At 44.4% G+C, this 23,395-nt stretch overlaps 1 protein-coding gene across 2 annotated transcripts in view; it reads right to left on the bottom strand.

Annotated features, from left to right (window-relative positions):
• Positions 1-23,395, bottom strand: part of KDR (kinase insert domain receptor) — a 43,404-nt gene that overhangs the window by 13,613 nt on the left and 6,396 nt on the right. For both annotated transcript variants that reach the window (XM_074992793.1, XM_074992792.1), the window contains exons 4-19: positions 20,291-20,415; positions 19,844-20,012; positions 17,742-17,881; positions 16,925-17,096; positions 14,602-14,713; positions 14,343-14,506; positions 13,082-13,238; positions 11,358-11,481; positions 10,627-10,735; positions 9,172-9,516; positions 7,560-7,706; positions 7,192-7,323; positions 4,591-4,697; positions 4,050-4,185; positions 3,554-3,658; positions 1,686-1,799 (exon numbers count right to left, since the gene is read on the bottom strand). In XM_074992793.1, the coding sequence (XP_074848894.1) occupies positions 1,686-1,799; positions 3,554-3,658; positions 4,050-4,185; positions 4,591-4,697; positions 7,192-7,323; positions 7,560-7,706; positions 9,172-9,516; positions 10,627-10,735; positions 11,358-11,481; positions 13,082-13,238; positions 14,343-14,506; positions 14,602-14,713; positions 16,925-17,096; positions 17,742-17,881; positions 19,844-20,012; positions 20,291-20,415 (2,358 nt within the window). The remainder of the gene's footprint in view (positions 1-1,685; positions 1,800-3,553; positions 3,659-4,049; positions 4,186-4,590; positions 4,698-7,191; positions 7,324-7,559; positions 7,707-9,171; positions 9,517-10,626; positions 10,736-11,357; positions 11,482-13,081; positions 13,239-14,342; positions 14,507-14,601; positions 14,714-16,924; positions 17,097-17,741; positions 17,882-19,843; positions 20,013-20,290; positions 20,416-23,395) is intronic.

Genomic DNA, 23,395 nt, shown 5'->3' on the forward strand with positions numbered 1-23,395 from the left:
TCTAAAATCCAAATGTTGGATGTGGGTTTCCTATTCTGGCAACTACAGTTGCATTGACCCCTTTATCTACCTTTAGAAAGATTTATGGAATTCTTCTTCCTCCCAGTAAAGAACTATAGTCATGGAACAGCATGAAAAAAATTCTTAGCCTAACTGCATTCACATTAAACTCACAATTGAGTCAGCTTCTTTGGCAAGTTATTATAATGTCACTTGTTCTAAACATCTTCCAGACTAGTCTAGGATTCTGGGTTTGTTAGAACCAAAACTTTCTGCAATTATAAGTAAAATAGAGTCAATTGTCCAAATTTGGATCCAGATTCAAAATCACCCTCTAACTCTGAGCTATGGAGGGTGTTCCAATTTGTGGTTTTGCTTTCACCCATTAGAGACACAGGGTCTACCCGTGGCATTTTGACCTAGATTCTTATTCCAAAGCCCTACAAATTTATTTGCTTTCAGAATTCTGTTTGAGGTCTACTTCTGATTATAAACCATGTTTACTTCCACCCTTTGTACAACTACATAGTGCTTGTGCTTTTCATGTGAAGAATAGGAATGGTCCACATGATAAATAAAATTAATATTGTACCTGCACTTAGAGTGCATTTGATCCAAGAACTGAAAGAGCTTTGTTAACAGTGTGCCAGTATTACCCCATTTTGGAGATGGGGAAGCTGAACTAAGATACAAAAGATAAAGTGACTTCCCCCAGGTTACACAGTACATCAGTGACAGAGATGATGGATCAAAATCCAGCCTTCCCACCCCTTAATCTAACCTCTGGATCACGAGCTACGTCTACACGTGAAGCCTACATCGAAGTAGCCTATTTCGATGTGGAGACATCAAAATAGGCTATTTCGATGAATAACGTCTACACATCCTCCAGGGCTGGCAACGTCGATGTTCAACATCGACGTTGCACAGCACCACATCGAAATAGGCCCTGTGAGGGAACGTCTACACGCCAGAGTAGCACACATCGAAATAAGGGTGCAGGCACAGCTGCAGACAGGGTCACAGGGCGGACTCAACAGCAAGCCGCTCCCTTAAAGGGCCCCTCCCAGACACACCTGCACTAAACAGCGCAAGATCCACAGAGCCGACAACTGGTTGCAGACCCTGTGCATGCAGCACGGACCCCCAGCTGCAGCAGCAGCAGCCAGAAGCCCTGGGCTAAGGGCTGCTGCACACGGTGACCATAGATCCCCGCAGGGGCTGGAGAGAGAGCGTCTCTCAACCCCTCAGCTGATGGCCGCCATGGAGGACCCCGCAATTTCGATGTTGCGGGACGCGCAACGACTACACGGTCCCTACTTCGACGTTGAATGTCAAAGTAGGGCGCTATTCCCATCCCCTCATGGGGTTAGCGACTTCGACGTCTCGCTGCCTAACGTCGATGTTAACATCGAAATAGCACCCAACACGTGTAGCCGTGACGGGTGCTATTTCGAAGTTAGTGCCGCTACTTCGAAGTAGCGTGCACGTGTAGACACGGCTATGGTGAGTCTTACAACGAATAGCCCTGGAATAACAACTGTGGAAAACTGAAGCCTTGCTAATGGTTAAACTCAATTCTCCACTGTTCAGAAATGGTCTTACTGAACTTGTGGTAGTACCTCCAACCACTAAAAGACATTCTACATCCCCAAGAGCAACAACAGCTCTCCTCAGTCACTCACCTCCAGGTTTCGTGCAGGCACCAAGTAAATTGACAACATTTAGATGGTGACCAATATGAATGAGGATCTTGAGCTCTGACATAAGTGCTCGATGCTCACTATGTGTAGCACCCTCTGCAAAGATAAAAATTATACGGCTGATCAGCATAACAGAAATAAAGGTTTTCCCTCTCTTAGCCACACCCGTTCGTATTTTGGCATATGGGATAAACATTCTTGTAGGTTAACCGAGACCAGTGTTCCCATGCGAGGCTCAAAGACACATTCTGCCTCACTATGCTCTAGCACTGTACAGCTGTAGAGTTACAAAGCTGATTTTGCTCTATGTTGAAACAGATCCTGAACACTACCAGAAGGTAAAATGGCAGCCTGGAGAGACAGTCAGTGTATTACCGCACAGATTCTCCTTTGCTCTAGCTGAGATTTTAAGCAGGGTCTGTTGAGCTTTCAGTCACCAGAGGTACAACCATTACCCCATGTAGCAGCTGAGTGCAAGGGGCTACCACTTGTCTTGTGGCACTAGATTGGCCTGCGAAAGGGATGAGATGTGGCGGGGTTGCAGGCTGCACAGCTTCCACCAAATCACTGAGAATGGTCCCTGGATGGTTTGCCAGCTCTCTGAGAAGGCAGCAGCAGCCAATATATGAAGAGGAGGGGGAGAAGGCAGCATTTGGCAGATTTGGTAACCACCATGAACTAACGCAAGCAGCTGGGTTCTTCTTTTGGTCCACTGGGGAACCCTCCTCTGAAGTGGTATGTCCCTATCCCAGGAGGGATCTCACTTTGTGTGTAACATCAAGACATCCACATCACAGAAAATCATGTCAAAAAATTGTTTAAAATCAGCCAAGGAGTAAGCTAGCTGAATCGTTACCATCTTATTTCTCCTCCCACTCCACTCCACCCCCCACCAATAACGTCTAAGTCATCATTTAGGGATTGACAGAAAGCTCACACTGCAGGTAGAGTATGGGGGTAAATACTGCAGAAATCAGCTTGTGTAGGATTACAGGTATGAGCAAATGTAACACCTGCATCTGGGTATATCTATAAAGTGATGGTAAAGAAGTTCTACTAAACAACCACCTCTTACGGTAAGATATATTTTATATTATTCCAACAGCAATTGTTAACTAAACCCTTCTAGGATATTGCTACAGAAATTCCGATTGTTCAATGTGCTTTGCTGACTACCAGGTACAAGACTGGCAATACAAATCACATTGGCTGTGTCTTCACGTGCAGCTGTAGCAGCACGGTAATGAGCTGTCCAGAAGATGCTAATGAGGCACAGATGTAAATATCCCATGCCTCATTAGCATATGTGCACGTGATTCAGAGTCTGGAAGAAGCTCTTCAAGAGTCCAAAATACCCATGCAGACACACAGTCTGCAGGGATCTTCCAGAAGGAAAGCTCCCTTCCAGAAGCCCCTTCTTCCTCAAAATTTTGGTTTCCTTCTGGAAGATCCCCATGGGCCACGTGTCTGCACAGGTATGTTGGAGTCCAGAAGAGCTTCTTCTGCACTCCAAATCATGTGCCCATATGCTAATGAGACACCACCTCATTAGCATCTTCCAGACAGCTCATTACCATGCCACTTCCAGAAGAAGCAGCATGTGACGACACAGCCATTGTGTCTTTTCAGGAGGATCTTCATACTACATTCAAATCAAGAGAAGAAAGTGGGGATGGATAGGCCACACTCTCATCATCCAGCAGAGTCTGTCAACCTCTCACACAGAACCCACAAGGAAACTGCCAAAAAGGAAGAACTCGGACAACGCGAAGAAGATCTACTGAGTCTGAAGGACAACAACTGGGGTACTCCTGGAGTCAGCTAAAAGGGGTTTTATTCTTCAGTTTTACCTTTAAGCATTTTTACTGCTACAGTTTTGCAGGTAGCAGTTTTGTCAATTCCGAATGCATCTGCTTCTATGACTTGGCCAAATGCTCCACGCCCAAGAGGTTTGCCTGGCATGAGAAGATGAGCAGATTTAGACTTATCATCAAAGCACTGGACAAAAGCTAGGCCACTTGTTAACCAAATCAGCCCCCACCTCAGCAGTGAAAGTTTGGCTCAAAGGGAGCTGGGCCCCTATAGATGTGAAAGTGGGGTTAGGAAACACAACAACTACCAAGCTAGCTTTTCCTGTAGGGTGGGATTAAGCAAGGCCATGATGAAGCAGCCATCTCCCACACTGGCCCAAAGGACTGAGCCAACACAGAGAAAGCCCCCACTGCAACCTATAACAGTGTGATACAGTTCCGGGGCAACTTTGTGCGGGCCAGGCAGAATTCCTCCACAGTCTACATGTACAGTGTGTCCTTTCCTCAGCCTCCATACAAAACAGTGAAAACACACCTAGTTTTAGCCTGTCTCTGGGAAACTCCCACTTGCTGGCATCGTAGGGGAGACGTTCACACTGCTCATCCATAGGGACTTCATCAGGATCCATGATGATTGACAAGTAACCAGCCTTTAGTTCCCCTTCACTGGCCTGGAAAATGGTATCAGTTCTAGTCACATAAACGGTACATGTTGGCTGGAACGAGACAGCCACATGTACAAACTTCTCCTTCCTCAATGCTTTCAAATTTCACAAAAACACAAGCCTGTAGTTTCGTCCAGCTACAACACTATGAATGTGAACATTGATCATCATTAACTACTTGCCCTTTTAATAACAAAAACAGTAGAAGCATTTTTTTCCTCTAAATGCCTGGTCAATTAAAACCAAATTTCTGCGCCCTCAATTCCAAGCAAGAATGTTGTGGTATTGAGAGAAAAAATGCGCCTGTTGGTTTAAGAACAATGGAAAGAAACAACACAAAAGAGCCGCAGTCAGTTTTCATTTGTCATGCAAGATCAATGCCAATGGGACAGTAAAAGAACGTTTCGTTACCCGTTTAACGGTCCGGAGAATGATTACAAGAAGCAACCAGAAGAACATGGCAATCACTGCAGTCCCAACCAGGATAATGAGCTCCAGGTTCATTTTCTCTTCGGCGCCTAGGGAAAAACAAATGAACACTTCATTGATAGTTGAAAGCTTATTGGTTTAGGGCATCAGCTAAAATATTGCACAGAATTCCTTCTTCCAAATGTTCATTTCAAAAGTGCCACATGTAGCAAGCCAACTCAGACAACGCTTGTTTCTTATAGGTTGGACTACAGGATCAGGCTCCAAACTAAATTGCACACTGTGAAACCCACTCAAAACAATGAAGAATGGAATTTTGCATGCAATAGGTCAGCACAGGACTTCATTCATTGTCTTCTCATAAGCTTTCTGATTCCTCCAAATTAGTGCACAATGAAATGGCTGCAAGAATTAGTCAGACTCTTATGACCAAATTTTGCCCTTAATTACACCCATGCTATGTTGAAGACAAACTTGTTTCTGTGTGGCTGAATGAGAATAATTTAGAGAAGAATTTGGCCCTGAGTAATTCAAAAGTAAAAGGTGAAATTTTATAATTTAAAGGAAATTGCTATTTTTGACCACACAAAAGCTAGAGGAATGTTGATCACCAAAAATGAATAACTTTCTCCTGCAAAGTAAACTATGTAGGAAATAAGAGGTTGCAAGAATGATCCCCTGTATTATGATACAACATCTTTATATTTTTTTAACTGCTTAAACTGGGAGATATATATATTGTCTCAGGACAACAAGAATTTTAAATTCTCCTGAGATTATACATCTATGTAACGGGATTCTTATTCCAGGTTTAACCTTTAAGCATGCTACAACTTAACTATTTCATAACATGCATCAATGGAATTCCTTTCCGCCCCACTCCCATTTCTCAAAGTATATTCCTGTACATTTCTGCTCCTGCATCACATAGGTCCTTTCACACAATGGCACACTGTTTCTCTCCATTATGTGGCCCATGATGGACTGTGTCATGACTTCCTTAACCTGAAACAATGTCATAAATGTGTTTCCAGTTTTAACAGGCCTGCCTGATCATACCCTGAGCAAACAAATTGATTAGATCACTGAAAGCAGGTATTTACATTAAGGTTATTCGCAGAAAACTTCCACCCAACAAAAATATGTTGTCCAGCAGATCAACTCCATAACACAATGAGAACGCAAGAACAACAGGTGATAGCTTTCCCTAGCTCACTATAGCAGAGTGGCTTATCGCCCTGATTTATGAGACAGACTCCAGAAGTAGTGATTATTTTCATAAATATACGTAGGTAGCCTACAAATACCAAAGGCAAGCAGCTTCTGATCAATGCTTTTAATTAGAAGGATCCTTACTGTTGATGGAAGGTGAAGAGCACTTTTGTTTTGTTGCAAAACAGTTTGGCCACTTGTTAGCATTTAATTTATACACCACGTAGTCACACACGGCATGATGGTAATGGAACAAACACTAACTGCCAGGGCATAGGGCTTTCCACCAGGACTAGCTTCATTCCAGGCACTCAAACCAACAGTGAGGCAAAGAACTCCCATGCGGACTTACTTTCTAAGCTTGTTTAACTCCATACTTATTAGGAAAAGCATGTAAACATGTACATAACTTTAAACATATGGTTCAAGCCTATTGACTTCCATGCCTAAAGGTAAACACCTGCTCAAGGCATTTGCTGAGCCAAAGACTATGAACCAGAATGGAGAGAAACAGTGGTCCTCTCCCAAGCTCCCTCCACAAGCTCGACTCTTGGGTGTTTTCAGCCCTACTGGTTGCATACATGAGTTTGAAAATCTGACCCAAATGTAAACATTGTAGAAAATTTCTGGTAGAGGGAGGAGCAATAGCTTGCTAGGGTCACGGAAGAAGCGCTTGGCCACATCCACCAGCAGAGCAGTAAATGCTAGATGGATGTAAAACTTTGATGCTCCCTGAACTCCATACCCTGAAACTCATCAGTGGGGCTTGGGGGCCCTCAAGCCTATTCTCTTTTCTTCTGACCTTTTATCACCACAGGACAGGTAAGAGGAGGGGAAACAGGAGGGTACCTGCAAGTGCCCTCCACTCATGCCATCAAAATGGGACACCATTCACCAGGGACTGTGCATGATCCTTCCTCTATTCCTGCGCTTTCTTAGACACGCTGACAGCAGTGAAAATATTTAAATGTCGGCATAGTTAAGTATTCTTATGTGCACCCTCTGTGGTGTGTCAGACTCTCTGCAGCCTCAGAGGCAGGTACTATTGCACTGATTTGCACTCTCTCTATGTTTTCAGGTTTTTCTCCCCCACCATCACGGCCAGACACTGGCTTATTTCGCTTAATGAAAGCTGTGATTCTGGAGAACACAATGTCAGCCTCAAAAACCCAACTGGATTGCCAGCTTGGCATGACATCATCCATTTCGAGCTTGATTGGGAGCCTTATCAATAAATGAATCTGGTTCACTCTGGCAGAAGGAAGCTTTCAGCAAAGGCACTGCCAGTACTTTTCCAAAACACTGACCAAGATACAATACGCAGGCTTCCATTCAAACCCAACTCAGTAAGAGAAACAAATCTCTACTAACCTTCTACTGCGAAAAAAGTTACTGCCTTCTTGCAGCCGAGGACGTTGCAAGCCAGGCAAATGTAGTGACCTCCATCTTCTTTCCTTACCCTGCGTATGGTTAGAGTTTTGTTCCCGTCTTTCAAAACAATACCTGAAAAAGGGAATCATTCTTAATCCTGCTATGTACGTTGGCTTTGGCTGTCAAGAATTCAACAGCTGCAACTATTGCAGCTATATTTTTGTATACATATCCCTCTTACAGTATATAAATTAAACTGGGCCACATTCTCCCCCCCAACCAGCACTTGAATTCTGCATTGAAATCAATGGAGCGTCCTGCATAAAACACACAAGAGAGGGAAGTCATACTGAGGGAGCAGTTCCCACCTGAGTCTTCAGCAAGGGTTTTATTGTTTTTAAACCATGTGATGTGTGGAGGAGGAATTCCATTGGCTGGGCATGATACTTCTATGGTTTCACCAATGTTTGCGGTTTGATTCTCCAGGCTCTCTACCAAGGTGGGGGCCACAGGCTCTGTTTGCATGAAAATAAAAGTTATCCGGAGTTTTCAAGTGCATTCGTTTCTGTGATGCCTTAGCACTCCCTGCCACTTTACAAGTCTGAGTCACTAATGTATCTCATGGCCTTACTACAGGTTGCACCTCCTTCGTCCAGCACCCTTGGGACCTGACCTGTCCTGAACGAGGGAATTTGCTTGATCTGCCTCCAGTCTTCTGCAGCCCACCGCCCCTCCCTGCTGCTGGCTCTGCATCTGCCCACCATTAACCCCCCTGCCTCTGCTCCATCCCCACCTCCAACCCTGGCCAGCCCTCACTGGCTCCAACCCCTAAGCCCTTCTGGGCTGACACCAGCTATGGCTGGGCTGCCTGATACAGCCTTGGCTGGACTGTCAGGCGCTGCCCTGACTGGGCTGCCCCTCCAGCTCCACAAGCACTAGCCCAGGGACACAAGCTGTGCCAGGCTACCTTGTACAGGGCCACCAGCCTTCCTGTCACCAGGCTCACACCCTGAAGGGCTCTCAGCCTCTGGTCCTCCTCCCCCCAGCCTCCCAGCCCATGGCCCTGTGGTCCAGTAATGTCTTGGGTCCTGCCAGTGCACTGACATTACCGTACCAGAGAATCCCGGTTTTCAGAGGTGCACCCTACACAACAGCACCAATCATGGCCTTCACAGACAGGTCGTATTTAATCTTCTCTGATACATGAAGCCAGGGCAATAGGCAAGAGATTGTTAAAAGGAAACGTTCTTTGTCTTTTAAATAGGTCTCGTTTTATGATTTGCAGGACCCTCCCCTGCACCCGGCTAAGGGAGAAGAGGGGATTGGCCAGGAACGGCCTTCCCTCATGTCTCCATGGGCAATCCCATGCCAAGAAGGGTAGTACTGCAAATGCATAAGGCGCTCATTCAGGGAAGTATCTCTACGCTGGATAGTCCATAAGCTTGTGCTTAAGTATTTTCCTGAACCCAGGCCTACATTGCCAAAACAGCCAGGCCTTCAAGGGCCTCTGTGCAGGATCTCTTGTGTTTGCACCACTGGCCTTGTCTGTGCTGAAATGCTCCACCACCTTTGTGACAATTTAAGAACAGGACCACAGTTTCCAGCCTAACAGTGGAGTCACACGATGGTCTGAATCTTAAGTCACAAGTGTAAACAGCTCATAGCTGGGCCTGTTGTGCAAGGCACAAAGCTATCAATTCATGCAACACAAACAGTGCCTAGGCCCTACCTGGGTCATCAACACAGTAGACACACTGCCTGGACCTGATCTCAGGCACTTGACTACAGTCAACACACCAAATGCAGTCTCGTTATTAACAACTGCTCAAATCCCTTCTACCAGTGAGCACATCTTTAAATTGGTAATACATCAGGTCCTACAGCACTTGAGGTTTTCTATGATTGCAATTTCTTTGTTTCCAACTATGCACAGTCTGTGCATGTACCCGCCAACTTTGGCATATGTAAGTGGGTTCTTACCCTGGACAGTGAGGTGCTTGACAAGACAATGTTGCATTTTAGTCTTTTTGTCCCAGGCTATGCAGACATAATCCCCTTGATCTTGAAGAGAAATGTTACGGAGGAAGAGCTCTAAGGTAACATTTTCACCACTGCTATGGGAAACAGTGGCATTCAGCTTAAGCAGGTCGTCAGGGTTTTTGCACACAGGCATTGGTAAACCTCCCAGGGGCCTCTGCATGGTGCGAGGGCTCAGTTTATACCAGGTTAGGTTTTCAAAGGTGAATTTGTCTGCAGTGCACTGCAAGGACAAGTTATCCTTTTCAGTGGGCTGATTTCTAGGTTGAAGGTTAATTTCAAGACCCCCTGCAAATTAAAAATAGCTCATTAAATAGTGCATTTGTTATATTATTTAAAAATATAATTAACATTATTTCTACTATTAATTAGAATTAGAATTAACTTTATATTGATTAGAAAAAGCCATTTTGAAAATCTACATTCATGGACTCATTGGGCTCGATTCTCCAGTGTTTTGCATCTTGTTTCAAACTCACTTTGCCTGGTATAAATGACTTAACAAGGCACCGGAGAATCAAACCCATTAAGGGCAAAACCCTTAATGAAAGTCCAAGGAAGGTCTATGCAATTAACAGAATTGTCCTATGTACCTTTGCACTAGCCTCAGCATTAACTATCAATTTTTGTGGCTGGGTTAAACATATTATTTAGATCAAGATTTTCAGAAACGAGTGTCTAAAGTTAGGTTCCTAATTCCATATTTAAGCATATAAATGTGTGGTCTGATTTCCCCCGATCCTGAGACGCTAGAAGCTCTCATTGAAGTCACCCAGTTATGAAAATCTTGACCTTAATCTGAATTTTGTTCATTTATAGGTGTAAATGCCTAAACAATATTGAGACAAAAGATCCTGATTTGGTTGTCACTTTATAAAAATTTCATGCCACTGCAGCCCTACTGGCTTTAATGGAACGGCTCAGGTACTTAGAATCAGTGCCTTTTTGTAAAGAAAGAGAAGCCAGTACTCAGCTGGCACCCCCCCAGCAGGCTGGGGCTGTGAAGGTGCCAGTACTCAGTAGCAGCAACTACCGGCACAAAAATAATTATTTCATGTGGAATTGCAGTCATGTGGGCCCAGGACATTAGAGAGGCAAGTTGGCTGCGGTAATATCTTTTATTGGATGGACTTTGGTTGGTGAAAGAGACAAGCTTTCAAGCTCTAAGTAAGTGCATCAACAGAAGCTGATCCAATAAAAGATATGACCTCACCCACCTTGTCATGTCTGATGTTAGGTATTTGGTAAATGCTGAACAAAGAACATATTTACGAGGTATCACAAGGATGGGTCGTCATGAGGGGTTGAATCAGACACACAATCAAGCTGGCATTGCCAGTGAAGCAAAGGGAATGAGAGGAATTTAACTCAGCTATGCAATCAACAAGTTAGACTTACTGGTAACATGAAAGGAGATAACCCTCTCTCCCACTCCCGCTTTGTTAGTAGCCACACATCTGTACAGAGCTGACACGTTTGCTGCTTGAATCACAAGGGTACTTACAGTCTACAAGAGAACAAAACAATTTCATACCACGTTTGGAATCATGCCAAAGGGCTTAAATGAGCCAACCCACACAAGAGCTGGGTAGGCTGCCTTGTAGATATCCACACAACTAGACACAATACAAAGCACTGGTGTTTCTGGTACCCAGGTCGTACTGGAGGATTATGTGATATTAATTATTGCATTTTATTTCCTGGCGTAGATAGCACTGAGAAATAAAAGCAAACCTTTGAGACAAACTTTCAAGTTGTTAACTAAGGCTTATGTAGTACCCAGAGGCACTAAGTGAAGTCTCTGCTCTACAGCCTCAGCTGAGAGCCAGCTGGTCTTTAGCTCATGTGGTAGAGTGCAGGGCTTTAGATCCTATACTCCCAGGTTCTGTCCCTGGGGCCAGCAACCCAGGCCTGTCAGCATTGCACATAGATTTGTATATATGTATTTTTCAGCTGTATACTACCAAAATTGGCAATATGTTCCCACATTTCTTCTGCAGATTAACCTCCATGACTTTTCCTGTTGTGGTTAAACACCTTTAATGTGTAAATGTTCAAAAATGCTTGAAAGACTGAACAAGACTCAAAAACTGGTCGCTCCTAACTGAGACAAAAGAACATCAGCTCACCTTCATTTTCCCAGCAATAGTAACAAACTGATTTTTAATTCTTTCAATCCGATTTCCACCTTTTCTGTCTGTGATGTCTTTCCATCTCTTACATGCATAAGGATTGATTCCCAGACCAACTTGACTGAGACAGAGAGACAGAGATACATTTAAGTAAGAAAAATTTCAACTCTTCGAGAGACCATCTTTTGTTCAGGTTAGAAAGAATGTTCAGAGAGGGAACAATGGCCAGACATACTATAAAAGTGGTATCTGTTCCTGAAAACATTTCTTTGTAATTGTTGTCTGCAACCTTCCAAGACTTTTATCCTTATTAAGAATAGGAATTTCAAGAGCTAGAGGTAAATAGTCTAACTTATCTGCCCAGGTCAGCCCTTGGAAGGAAGCAGCTATTTCTGGGAATCAACCTCCAGTCATAAATTGACAATCCAAATGAATTTAATTTCAAGAAAACAGAGACACAGAAATCACTGGACTCCTCAGAAGAATTTCTTTAGGACAGTGGCCCTTGTGTAGGAAATAACCAGGCACCAGAAGACGCTCCTGGAAGTTATTTTATAAACAACCAGAAAGCAGAATACTTTTTTTTTAAAGGAAGTCTGGACCTATGTTAGGTCCAGATAAGGGACACTGCATGTATCTTGGTCAGGAGCTCTGTCATTAGCTAGAGTGTAGTTCCTCTGAGCTCTGCTTTCACACAGATAACAAGTGGCATCTTATTCAGCAGCCGACTGGCATAAGACAAAACACCAAGAACTGCAAAGCCCGTAACAATACATTTCCTCTGTGTTGCACTGTGCTTTTTGTACTTTCTGTTGCCCAACAAAGTTTGCCTGAAGGACCCACAAATGTGTCTGGAATCCAACAATGAGGCAAGAAGTTAGCAAAAAAGCATCAAACACAAGAAAGAAGTGGTAGGGTTTCTTCAGTGGGTAGTCCTTTTCCTGTGGAACTGACTTCCTCCAACAGTCCCCCACCCCCGCCTCCACCCCACCCCAGCCTCACACCCCACCCCCCACCCCAGAATGGCAGTTTTCGTGTATACGAATGAGCTATCTACATCTAGCTCATTTTGATCATGTTTGACATTGAGCCTATCTGGTGTAGTAAGTTAGAGCTTGACTTAATTGGAAGCAAAATGGGGAGGTTTGTCTGCAGATGTCCTCCAGCAGCAACAGTTATGGTGCATGATTCTCAAGTGCCTGACACCTGATTTGCTAAATCAGGGTATAAAATGACCCTCAATTCTCCAGTCTGACTGACCTACAACAGTGTAAGATCCAAAGAGAAGGAAAAAGGTGGTTTTACACCCCCTCTGTGGCTCGCCCATCCCCAAGATGAGTTGAGCAGTATTATAGCTGCTCTAATCTATGCCCTACAGCCAGTGACCCTCAGGGGTCATTTTGGAGAGGCAAAGAGGTGGCTCCAGTCATGTCCCCTTGATCACATCGCCTTTGCAGGGCTGCAACAGCCACTGCGCTGGTTTGACACCATCCTGGCAATCCCTTTATGCTGAGGAATCTCCATGTTAAATTGGACCTCTAACCCCTTTGCACTGCCAAAGTGCTATGCAGGGGGTTGGCTGGCTAGTGTCTTTGTGCAGCTTTATGGTTTTATAAAGAGCCTCACTGTTAAACCTACCAGGGCACAGCCCTTCAAAAAGTCCCTGATTAGTTACTGAAATGAAGTGACAGAGATTAACTGGCACATCGTCTTGTACTTACTTCGGTCGGAACATACACTGTTCCTCCAACTGCCAGTACCATTGGATATTGACTGGGGCTGGAATGGCATAGACGGTGCAGGTGAGGACTTGAGTAGTCGCATACTTGTAGGAATCAATGGGAGCCAACAAAGCATTCTCCCCAATCTGAGGTGGAACTGTGGGAAAAACCTGCATGTTACATGCATAGCTCATGATAAAGGAGCGACTTTCTTTGCCCTTTGCCGCTGTCTCTTCTTAATAAGAGCGCAGTTTGTTCTGAAATGCAGAAAGCCTCTTTCACCAGGCCTTCTCTCTCAGGGTGATCCTCCCCCCTCATATGCCTTCCAGAGTCTGAGCCTGGGTGAGTCCAAGAGTCTCCTGCATGTTGCTGAGTGCCCTCAACTCTGAGGGAGCAGAAGCAGCAAAGAGGTGTGCTGACTCCCCGCAGTAACTTCGACATAAGCCGAACATTAAGCAAACCCTCTGCAGCTTATTCACTGCGACTCCTCAGCCTTTTAAATTATCCTTCAAATGGCTCTTCCCTTCCATCCCCATCCCCAGCCAAGTCATTTATATTACTTCCAGTATTAGGTGACTGGCCTCCCTTTCCCACAATGCCCCCACCTCAACCCCACTGTACTTAGCAGGGCTGCTTGTCGGAAGACCTACTGTTTTGGAAGCATCTTGGCAAGCATGTTTCCTGAGGAACAGAGTGAAGGAGGAGCAGGGGGAGGGGAGGCAGGGAAGGGAGGGTGGCCAGAACAGAGCTGACAGCAGCAGGAAGGATGGGTGAGGCAGATGAGGATGACGGGGAAGACTCATGAAACAAAAGCAGCAGGAGAGAACACAGAGGACAGGAAAAGACCAGGACACAGAGGCAAAGAAATAATACACAGACAATTAAAAACAAAAAGCCCTTTTATCTAACAACAAGGAAAACCTGAAACCTCCTGAGTTGTAAAATACAGAATGAGGAGCAAGCTGGAGATAGTTTCAGTGGATGGTCAAAGCAAGGTGCAGGCCAGGTTTGACATGCAACACCTCTCCTGCATTCCCATGACGTGGTGGTTTTGAATCAACTCTTTAGTACTTTTTTGCCAAATTTAAATGTGGCTAGTACGTAACTCAAGGGCAGCATAGGGCTCTAAAAGACAGAACTTCTGCAGCTCCTTCTGCCCATGAATTTTAATTCAGGGAAGGTTAGCAAACTACACACGCACACACACACATATACGCAACAAAAAGGGAAAGGTACTGTTCACTGTTCATATTTCACTTACCATTCACAACCAGCTTAAAGGTATGTCTCTGCTGCTCCTTGTTAATGGGGTTTGTAAGTACAATGGTGTAATTCCCGGCATCCTTTTCACTTGCCTCAGTAATTGTTAATGTGTAACCAAGTCTAATTGTATGATTTGTGCTGATGGCTTTTCCATTTTTATACCTAAAGAAAATACAACACAACTTGACTATTTTAGTGAGCCAGCTTGCAATAAAATACCACCATTTGTTTCCAAGGCATCACATTCTGACTCTTACCATTTTGCTTCTGGGGGAGGATACCCAGTAAATCTCACAGGGATTTTGACGTGGTCTCCTACTCTCGTCTCCACCACAGACCCCATTCTTTCCAGTAGGATGAAAGGCTTTTCTGAAAGAAATTAATTGATGGACTTGAAACAAAACATTGCCTTATCCATATTGTCAGGAAAGTAAATGGCCTCCCATTTGCTTTGGTATTTAACTGTAGATGAAAAGCAGCGGATGCAAGGTCCAGGTACCCGCATGGCCTCCTGCAGTAGGATGATGCGTGAGCTAAAGTCTCAGCCCAGGGCCCAGCATAACTATTGGGGTTCAGCACTGAGACAGCGAAGCACATAGCAGTGGCTCTTCCAGCCCCAAATTGCCTCTGGCCCTCCCCACTGCCCCTGCACGCTGGTACACAGGGACACACAGCAGCACCACACAAGGATACTCAGCCCCTCTCCCAAAGCCATGCTTTCACCCTCACCCCTTGCACAGAAAAGTGAAGTAATGCAGCTACCAGGGGACTCTGCACAGCCCAAGTCTGCTCTTAGACCCACACAGCAACTTTCAGCCTCAATGCTGCGTCCTCTCTAGCTGCTGCCGCCGTCTAACAAAGCAAGTAATGCAAATTGAACGCAGTACAGTATGTGTTCAGGAACACAACAGCTTATTTCAACCTCTCCAAGGTTTACATGGGGAAAAATCAGATAAAAGGGGCTCCACTCTTCCCTTTCAGCTAAGGGCAGGACTCAAAACTGTGCATGATATAGTTACTTAATTGGGAAGAGACTGAAGCTCTCTCTTTGAGGTTTCCCACAATTCTGAAACAATTTGCACTACTTTTCTGCAACCACGGAAAGCAAAATTATAATCAGCCCAATGGCACGATTGGCTTTTTGGCTAAGATCAAATAGGATATATCAGTTTAATGTCTGATGCTGCTGTAACAGAGAAGGAGGACTGGTTCTTGTCTTGGTAGTAAAAAGGCCTCCATCGTCTTAGGTCCTTTTCACTTCTGATGACTCTGGTCGGCTTGAACTGACAAAGTGCTGAATGCGGAAAATCATGACTTCAAGCCAGCCTTAGTGCCCCAGTGTAAGACATACAGTATATCCACAATTAGCAGTGTTGCTGCATCAGTTCATGTTGGACCAAAACCGGCAGTTCTTTCTCACTCATTCAAAAAAAAAGTTGGGGTTTTGCAGTCAATGGAGTTTCCTTTAACTGATGACTGTGGAAGGATAGCAGGATTTGGCCAAAGTCATTTCCTCTGAGTCATTTCCTTATGACCAAAAGTAAAGCTGAATTAAATTTTCAGAATCCAGAAAGCCCAGGGCTAGATTCTACCACCCCTCTTACTCACACAGCTGACACCTTTCACCGCAGATAACCACACTGGAATTGATGGAGCTACATTTGGAGTCAGATGCTATTCAGTGCAAGTAAATGTGCCAGAATCTAACCCTACATATACAGTTTCAAAATCACAGTGTCACATAAGGAGCGATTAAACAAAGGGACTCTCAGCAGCTTTCAGTGATAATCACGTATAAACTCCCAAGAGAGAAGTTTAACATAAACAGAAAAACATTGAGCTGTAACAGATGTACCAAAAACAATTACAGGTTGCACCCCCACTTATCAAGCATACTCAGGACCTGACTGGTCCTGGACAAGAGAATTTGCTGGATGAAGGGAGGTGTAGGGTTTCTGCAGGCAGAAAGCCCTGAGATCTGGGACTGCTGCCACTCCAGCCTTTCTCCCAGCCCAGGCTGACAAGGGGCTCCAGACAGACCCTGCCCCTCTGGCTGCCACGGAGCAGAAGGGAGCTCCAGCTCCAAGCCTTGCAGAGTATGAAGGAGCTCCTGGCTCCGCCTCTGCTTCCAGGTGATGGGGCTCCTGCCCCAGCCCTGAGCTGCTGTGGGACTGGTGGGGGCTCTGGCCCTGGTCCCTGTGCTTCTGTGGGACCGGCAGGAGCTCTTGTCTGGCACATGCTCTGGCTCCTGACCCGCACACAGCGGTGGACCAGCAGAGGCACCCCCGTGTGCTTGCTGTGGGGCAGGCAGAGGCTCTTGCACCAGCCGCTACTCTCTCATCTGGCAACATCCATGGTCATGCCAGATGAGGGAGGCTGTCAGATGAGAGCGCACTGGATTTCAGAGGTGCAACCTGCAGAACCATTGGAAGCTCTCTGGCTGAATTTTCAGAGCAGTCTGTTCACATTGTGAACGTTTTGCTTGACATATCACGGAGCTAACTGCTTTCAACGTATGCATATTCTATCCTGTCAATCCCCAACTAAAAATAAGCAGAACTAAGTCTGAGAATTCCATACCATGGACGATGACACATGTGCTGTTTTTCTTCATCATAAGGCCGCTGAATGCGGTGCAGTTATAGTGGCCTCTATCACTTAAGGTCACGTGGTCAATGGTAAGCGTACTTATGAACTTCTTCGGCTCAGTCCCGGAGGGTGTTTTCAAGTCTCTGACTGTAGCTCGCTTGCTCTGTAACAGAGGAAAAGCTCTGAGCAGCAGTTCACCCCATCTCTTCCCCCCAGTGCTCCACACCAGGGGCAGATTAGTCACTGGGCCAGTGGTGACCATCCGCAGAGCCCCGGCCAGTTGGGAGGCCCTGGAAAAATGGGGACCCCAGACCTGCTCTGCTCAGTACTCCTGCTGGCTGTGGGGCTGGGAAATGGAAGGTTCCCCTGCTCTGCCTGATGGAGACTAGGGAACACACCCCCTCCATGCCTTAATCCCACTCCCCAGCAGGAACACCAGGCAGAGTGTGGCAAGCCGCTGCCCCAACAACTGTTCCCAGCAGGAACAGCAGTGGAGGAGAGTGGGGGCTACAGCAAATGAAACGGGTGGGGAGGGCCCCTCACTTGCTCTGTCCTGGGGCCCTGCAAAACCCAAATGCACGTCTGCTCCACGCTGTTTGTCATATTTGCTAGTGAATCCTTCGCTTCATATATCATCCGTTGCCTTGTTCATATTTGCAGAGGAGCAGGCAAGTGTTTAACCCGAACTTTTATTGTGTCTTTGGGAGCTAAAACAACCTTGGAAGCTAAAAACACCAGAGCATCCTTTTGTGTTTCCAGCAAGAGGCTGCTTCTTTCAGGGCACGGTATAAGGCAATGGTTGTTTTACCTTAACAGAAGGGTGATCCCATTTGAAGTCGATTCCAACATTTGGCTCCGTCCTCACAGTACAGTTGAGAACTAGCTTCTCCCCTACTGCCAGCTCTACTTGGTGATGAGGGTTCATAGTCAAGTCATAAATTTTGTACCCTGGCAGATGCAAAAGCAGAAGAGTTGGATAAAAAATGACAGGCTACTGAATGACATAAGGCTGCCGCTTTCCCAATGGCATTTACTCTTTCCCTTCCGAGTCACACCTACAGAGCAGAAGTCCCAGAAGCTTGAGTGCAGCGGGGAGATAAGCAAGCACCCAGTTTCAAGAAGTGCAGCTCATGGAGGTGAAAAGGGCGAGGGTGCCCAAAGACTGTGCTGAGATACAGCAGGTCTTAAGCATGTACACAGTCTACTTTCAGGTTTTAGCATATGCCATGCGAATGAGTTACTGTCAGATTGTTTGCCAGAAGCTCCCTCAAGGTCAGACACAGAAAGGCAAAAGAAGTTGGCAGGGTGAGCCATCAATAGTGGTAAGCTAGAGTCAGAGAGAGCTGTTTGGGCCAGAGCCTAGCTCCCTAACCCTCCCTAACTATGATAGACCAGAAGTGGGCATCAGGTGGTGTGCTCTGAACTTTACCAACAACAACTGGCATGATCAAAAGTGCCCAAGGCACAAAGTCTGTGATAAAAGTGTAAAATAGGGCAAACCAGACCCAGAAATACCACAGGACTCCAAACCAGGCACAGGATGATGAATTGTGGGGAGACTGCTGCACTGAAAGGGAGATAGGCTGGTAAGATACTCCCTATTTTTTTCTTCCTCTCTTTGGGAATCTCTAACTCTAGGGCTATGTCTACACTAGCCCAACTCTTTGAAATGGCCATGCAAATCAGCAGACAGGAATAAAAGGATTTCGAAGTTGGCAGAGTCCTTTTGAAAAGGACCCCCGTCTGGATGAGGCGCATGGCAGCGAAAAGCAGCAATTTCGAAGAGCCACGGCCGCCAGCATGCTAATGAGGCACTAAATATGCATTTCAACGCCTCATCAGTAATCTTTGAAATGGCCATTTGCATGGCCTTTTCAAAGATTTGGGCTAATGGAGACATGGCCTAGATGAGAATAAGCTGGTCCTACCTCGCCAAGGCCACAATACCACAGAGTAGGGCCACCATGTCCCCCTGTCCCAAAATACAGGACAGGGAGATACAGGGGAAAGGGGCGGCTCCTCCTGGCTGCACCAAGGCCCTGGGAGCTGGCAGCCCCACCTGCCCAGCCTGGCAAAGCGGCGGCCGCGGGAGCTCCCTGCCCAAAGCCCCAGGGAATCGGCGGCTGCGGGTGCTCTTGGCCCCACCCCCAGCCCTTGAGGACCTAAATATGTGACAATTCATCCCTTTTAAAAAATAAATAGGGACACCTTCTTGGCATCCTGAATGCGGGACCATTCTGCCCAATATGGGACGGTTGGTCACCCTATCACAGCGTGGCTCAGGTGGTGGGGGAATGGGTCCACCAACCCCGGAGGTGGAATGTAGTCAACAGTCCAGGAGGAGGCCACTGCAGTCTCAGCATGGGTGATGGCCTAAGAGGGGGCCATCACGTTACCCCTGGTTCAGGATAAGCAATATCCTCAATGTGTCAGAGCCATATTCATCCCAGTTAGACCCCCGGCATTGGTGTGAAGGCTGATGAGAATTCCTTCGGGGCAGGCCAGGGTTTGCATTTCTAGTGTGATGTGCTCCCTTGAAACTCCCACATTCTCTTCACAGCAAGCTAGAAGTCTCTCTTCTTCCCTGAGCTGCTAGTGATACTTTGGGGCCAGGCCCACCGACAGGCAGGGGGAGAGATGCTGGAAAAAGCACCAGCGGTGCAGAGCAGTTAAAATCTCAAGCACAGATGCCAGTGATCCACCAAAACTGTACACAGTAACATTTCCCCTTTAAATTAAGGTGGTTCCCTCCCCCCCGCAAAAGTAATACATATGAAAACACCACTTTGCGTTAACTGTATTTTCAGTATTCCTGACCTACAGTCTAATCAATTGTAACTGTTCAATATGTGGCACAAGCAAAATTGCACTGCCTACAACAATGAACGTGGAGAGTAATCTTTGGCTCACCTACAACCACAACTATGTACATCACAGACTGGTAGCTTTCATCATCTATTTTAGCTTCACAGAAGACCATGCCCGCATAGTTGATCAGGTTACTGGGAATAGTGAAGCCTTTTTTATTATCCCATGAAATTGACTTTCCATCGGGAACAAATATCTTTTCTGGATACCTCTGTTTAAAAGATCAGTAAAACTTTTGGTTAAATTTCAAAACTGAACAAATTCAAAATTGCAAGTCTACTATTTACTACAACATTATATATCCAGTCTTGGCATACTGATTCAGGCCACGTTCTCTTTGCAGTTCAGAGACGTTTACATGAGAAGCACAGTATCATTGGTTAGTATGGTGATGATTTTCCCATTCTGTTTGTAAATTTCATAAACTTCAAAGATAAGAATACCTCTTTAAGAGTTTGCATTAATGTTGAATCGACATTTATTTCTTACCGCATAAAGTGATACATTGAGATTTGATATAGATCCAAGACATGGAATCACCACTGTTTTGTTGCCAGTAATGTATATAACACCAAGTTGGTCACTGACTGAAGTCACAAATGGAGATCTGTAATCTAGAAAAACATTTGATTTGTAAATCAACATCATTTGCATTTGTTATAATCTTTTGGTTCGGAAAGGACACAACTTGCTATTTTTTCTCTCCAATTTTTCTTTCCTTTCCTATCTGGAAAATGATTGTGTTTTTCTTATATGTGAATGGAGACCTCATAAATCAACACCATCGTGTAGTTTAACTCTTCCTCTTCTTACAGTACCATCATGCCCAGATACACATTAATAGTGTCAACACAATTCTGGGAATCATGTGCCTGACCATGAAATCTTTACTCAAGCAAAAATACAAATTAAGTCAATGCCTGCCGGCGTAAGGACTACAGGAATGGATCCTTACATTCCTTATAGTAGCTAAGTGCTTCAGAACCCCTAAAACAGCATTTCCCAAGCTGTGTTCCATGGAACTCTGTTGTTCCGCAGAATGCAAATAGGTGTTCTAAGAAAAAATTTGATGCGAGCAATATTCTTCATTCCAAAATATTAAATATGAAATTATGCGTGTATCAAAATACTGAGGGATTTGAATAGTATTTAGATTGTAGGTATACTAATATTTATAATGGATTCAAAATAGTATAGTTGTTATTATGCAACTAGTGCCAAAACAATCAGAGTCGATTCGGATTATCTTTGCATGAGTCATGTTCAGAGAAATCATGTGATGCTGCACTTGATGTGAGGATCCAACCCTCCAGCATCATTCCTAATATTAAGCAGCATTGTGCTCAAAGGATGAAGAAACTCATTTCCCATTAAAAAATGTCAGATGTTACTCATTTTTATTTTCCAGTATTTATGTGTAAAAGTAACACATTTTTAAAAAACACAAAAATTAAAAATATTTTTCCTAAATTCATTTTGCATTTCTTCTTCTTTAAAGAAGGACGGTCTTTTCAAACCCTCTTATCCTTTCTATTTTTGTACAAAAGATCCCCACTAGCCATCCTTCTTTTGGCTGTTATTTTGATGTTTTGTTTGGGGTTTATACTTAATTTTTAATTTTTATGCTTAATTATAGAATTGCTAACTGTCCTCCTATCAGAAGGCCATCAGTTGTTCATTGAGATGATTTTCTCATTATTTTTAGCTCTTTATAAAATAAAAGACATCTTATAAACTAACTCTTTCATCAACTCAACTTTTGAGCATCTGTGCAGCAATTTTCTTATATGAAATCCTCCATGCACCCAGCCTGTCTGAGTTCTGTCAATATATTCCAAGCCCAAAACTGTTCCATGGCCAAACTAGTTTGAGAAACACTGCCTTAAAATAATGTCAATTCTTTTTAAAATTCTCAACAATATATAAGTGGCTTTATAAACAAACTTATTTTTTAACAATCAGCTTTTCAATATCCTGACTTTAAACTCTAGTAACAAATGTGCGTGTAAGGGTACACAGATAATGGATGCCAAATAATCAACAGGGAAAACACTCAGGGGCTTGATCTAATGCCCTTCTGTGCAGGCAGCTTCCTAAACTGCATGCAGAACTGAAAGATTTGCAGTTGCAGCCACATGCATTTTACATGAATGTAAGTTTGCACAAGTCTCGAAAATTTAGATCTCAGTCTGCCTGGACTTCCCATCAAAGTTCAACAGCTGTAAGGGAGACAAAATTTCAGATTTGAGCTATACATTGTGCTGTTAGATGCTACGTACGGTTTTTAACCATATACAAATGCACCCTGTAATTCTCCCACGTGTGAAACTTCCACCGAAGTTTACAGCAGTTCTGCATGCGAACAGCTCAGATCCCAGTACTGATGTGTGGGTCAGGGCTTGTAGAAGTAAATCAAGCTATTGCTGCACATACAGATTTTATTAATCATGGGAACAGGGACCTTCCTACTTATGGTAACTACCACACTGATGCGTAGGTGTTCCACACAAAAATTTGCATATAGAATGTTAATTTCATAAGGATGAGAATTTCAGTATCAGGCAATTGGTCCCAATTTTAACTTTAAAGCCAGCCTGGTCAGCAGGACAGACGGAAATGCTACAGGCACACAAATATTTGGAAAAAAAGAGCAATAAAGTAGCATGTTAAAGACTAACAAAATAATTTATTAGGTGAGCTTTCGTGGGACAGACCCACTTCTTCAGACCATAGCCAGACCAGAACACTCCATATTTAAGGCATGGAGAACCAAAAATAGTAATGAAGGTTGACAAATCAGAAAAAAAATTATCAGGGTGAGCAAATCAGAGAGTAGAGAGGTAGGGGGGGAATCAAGAATTAGATTAAGCCAATCTAATTCTTAAACTAAGGATTAAGCTTAATCTAATTCTTGACTCCCACCCGCCGGCCCTCTACTCTCTGATTTGCTCACCTTGATAATTTTTTTTGTGATTTGTCAACCTTCATTACTATTTCTGGTTCTCCATGCCTTAAATATTGAGTCTGTTCTGGTCTGGCTATGGTCTGAAGAAGTGGGTCTGTCCCACGAAAGCTCACCTAATAAATTATTTTGTTAGTCTTTAAAGTGCTACTTGACTGGGTTTTTTTTGTTTTTTTTTTGTTTTGTTTTGATAGTATATAGAGTAGCACTGCTTTCTCTCTGTAACTAAATATTTGGAAGCTGAAAGACAGGAGGCGAAGCTCAGCATGAAGTAATCTTTTACATGGTGCAAATGCATCACTTACAACTTAAGGTAATCATTTGTACCACACCTGATAAATATCTCCAAAAGCTGCCTGTGAGAAAAGCTGGGATCAAAGCTCTCACAGATTACTATCAAAAAATGTTCCTACCACCACAACTAAAATATATGCTAAGTTTCGCCTGCTGCAATGTGTACTGTTCCACCCACACGCATGTACATGATGTAGGCAAATGTGCACGTGTGATTCAATCTGCATGGAACTCATAGGGATAACGTAAAAAACAGTGCTAATTCTTCACTCAAAACCCAGAGAAAAAGTTGGCTTTTGACACCCAGCTAAGTTTGGCTGCCTTTTTGTATACATATT

The sequence above is a fragment of the Carettochelys insculpta genome, chromosome 4, assembly GCF_033958435.1.
Source record: "Carettochelys insculpta isolate YL-2023 chromosome 4, ASM3395843v1, whole genome shotgun sequence".
Taxonomy (NCBI): Eukaryota; Metazoa; Chordata; order Testudines; family Carettochelyidae; genus Carettochelys; species Carettochelys insculpta.